This window comes from Peromyscus eremicus, chromosome 8b (genome assembly GCF_949786415.1).
Source record: "Peromyscus eremicus chromosome 8b, PerEre_H2_v1, whole genome shotgun sequence".
NCBI lineage: Eukaryota > Metazoa > Chordata > Mammalia > Rodentia > Cricetidae > Peromyscus > Peromyscus eremicus.
The window spans coordinates 32,561,433-32,564,061 of NC_081424.1; the positions used below are offsets into that span (position 1 = coordinate 32,561,433).

The following is a 2,629-nucleotide window of genomic DNA, read 5'->3' on the forward strand; positions in this document are numbered from 1 at the left end:
TCATCTGTAAATCAACTAGTTGGCTTTATCCAGGATAATTTTTATGACAAAATCAGGCTTTTTAGGGGGGGGGTTAGAAATATATCCGGGGATCCTTATAAAAATGTTTTTCCATTTCCAAAAAAAAAAAAAAAGTGTTTCTCAGACTCCAGGTGACTGCACAGTTTGACCTTTATTTCTTCTTCTGAATACATTAATTTGACTCTTGTGTATAGTTTTGAAAACTTCTATATATCTGTAGAAACCTTGCAAATTAAGTGAAGGATCAGCTAATTTATAAATCACATGGAAAAAATCATCTTTAAATTCTTGATTAACACAAATAGCAACTTGTGAGGCTTTAGACAGTGACCATTCCTCTGTGTGCTTATTCCCTAGAGAGCAGGTCACTGAACAGATGTGACCTTTGTGACACCATTTTTCCTTCCTCTGTAAACAAGGGAGTAGATGTTAGTTAATACATCAACTTCTTGGTTTATTTTTCCTGACCTTAAAAAAATCACATTTTTAAAAGTGCAATTCTGTGACCCAGTTAATAGAGAACCATATTTACTCTTTCTCTGAGGAAGAGATAGCCTGTAAAGGTCTCTTTGATTCATTTACATCGTATTAGAAAGTACTGTTAAGGAATTTAATGACTATACATTCAAAATTGAGGCTTTGAGAGTTTAACAAAAGCCAACAACTAGAATTTTAGAAAAGGGGGAAAAGGGGTTACAGGAAACCAACCAACACTAACGAGTAGAAAACACAGTGGAAAATGGTTAGATCCGGGGTCATCTAGTTCCATTACAGACAGAAACTAATTTTACATTTCTTGATCAAAACAGAAGCTGGTTTTAACTGTTTCGTTCAGAGTTGAAGCATAATCCACAACTCTACAAGATCAGAAGTGGCACTCAGTTTTCCCGGTGACGTTCTGTTGAGACTCTTTTCAATCCCCAACTAACCTGAGAATCTACTCAGGAAACAAGTTGGTGTCTGAGGAATTCTCCCTCAAGATTCTGCCAGTGACAATCAGTCTGATGGCTTTCCGAAACCAAGGATAAAAGAAAGCATAAATCAAGGGGTTCATGGCTGAGTTGTAGTAGGCGATCCAAACTAGTATTTCATACACATACGTGGGTGTGATGAAGCCCAGGAGAGCATCAATGATTGCATCAATGTAGTACGGCAACCAGGAAAAGAGAAAAGCTGCCACTGCGATTCCCAGGGTTTTGGCTGCTTTCCTTTCCCTCTTGGCCACCCTGTCCTTGTAGCTGTCTGATGCCTTGGCCGTCTGGTCACTCATTCTCTCAATCCTCTGAGCCTGCTGCTTAGCAATGAAGAAAATCTTAGTGTAGACAGTTATCATGACAAGTGTGGGGGTGAAAAATAGTACAAAATTAACGAAGACCCAGATTTGATTCATTGGAAGTTGACAGCCTCCCACACAGGTGAGGGCAGTCACTAGATCCTCCAGCCCAGCTTCATTGGCCCCTGTGTAAATAAGAGAAAAGCTATAGATGATGGAGAGTAACCAGGAGAAGGCAATGCACTTGCCAGAAACAGATGCAGTGAACCTGGTGGGGTAGGTCAGGGGGTCACTGACAGCAATATATCTATCCACAGAGATGAAGCACAAGTGAAAGATAGAAGAAAAACAGAATGATACATCAAAATAAGAATGAACTTTACAGTAACTGTCCCCAAAGTACCAGCAGCTCTCCACAGACCTCACTGTACTGAAGGGCATCACGGTCAGTCCCACCAAGAAGTCAGCACAGGCCAGGGATGCCACCAGAAAGTTGGCAGGAGAGTGCAGCTGTTTGAAATGAAGAATGGACATCATCACCAGGAGGTTTCCACACACAGCCAGCACAGCCCCAAAGCCAAAGACTGCATAGAGGATGAGGCGAGGGCCTGGGGAGTAAGGGTTCTTGATGCAGGATCCATTCAAGTTCTCATAGCACAGCTGGACAGATGTGACAGAGACCAGTTCTCTGCTCAGGATGCTGTCTTGATCCCAGACAAAGCTGTCATCATCTGTAGCCATGTATGCTATTCCAAAAATCCTCAGGAAAAAAATTCAGAACAAGTAATTGCTAATAGATTTTCATTTCCTAAAATTATTTACTTCCTAATTTACAGTCAACCTTCTGTATTACATGAAGCTGCTTAAGTCCGTTTCAGTTTTTTTCTCTGCTTAATCTATTTCCTCACATCTCAAAAGCAGCAGTCTATTCTGTGACCCACACTTAAATCCCACAATCTCATCCTTATTTAACTAACACATGGTAATGCCCCCCAGCACTTTTAGCCCTCAAGAAAGCAGCCTAATGATGCCAAGTCCAGTGTGTCCCTACGATGGAATCCCCGTGGTGTAAGGTGAGGTAAGTGAGAACTTGCCAGTGAGTATGTTGTTTGTGCCACAACCAAGTTTACCCCTTCTCATTTGCTAATGACAGCTGACCTTTCTGTATAATGTATGTGAGCATAATACCTGATGTAACAGAACTTCACCCAGAATTGGAAACTTTGTTCATTATTAAAAATGACCTTTCCTCTTCATGAGAATTGCTATCAATGGCTCTTATATTGAAAATGATCAAAATTCCTGCATAAAATCTCTTTCTTCCTTCTGGCATTC

General features: G+C 40.7%; 1 protein-coding gene across 1 annotated transcript; it reads right to left on the minus strand.

Moving 5' to 3' along the window:
* Positions 1 to 958: 958 nt before the first annotated feature.
* On the minus strand, positions 959 to 2,035 carry LOC131918860 (trace amine-associated receptor 7e-like). Its single transcript, XM_059273023.1, has one exon. The coding sequence runs from the start codon at positions 2,033 to 2,035 to the stop codon at positions 959 to 961; it is 1,077 nt and encodes a 358-aa protein (XP_059129006.1).
* Between the last annotated feature and the right edge of the window lie 594 nt (positions 2,036 to 2,629).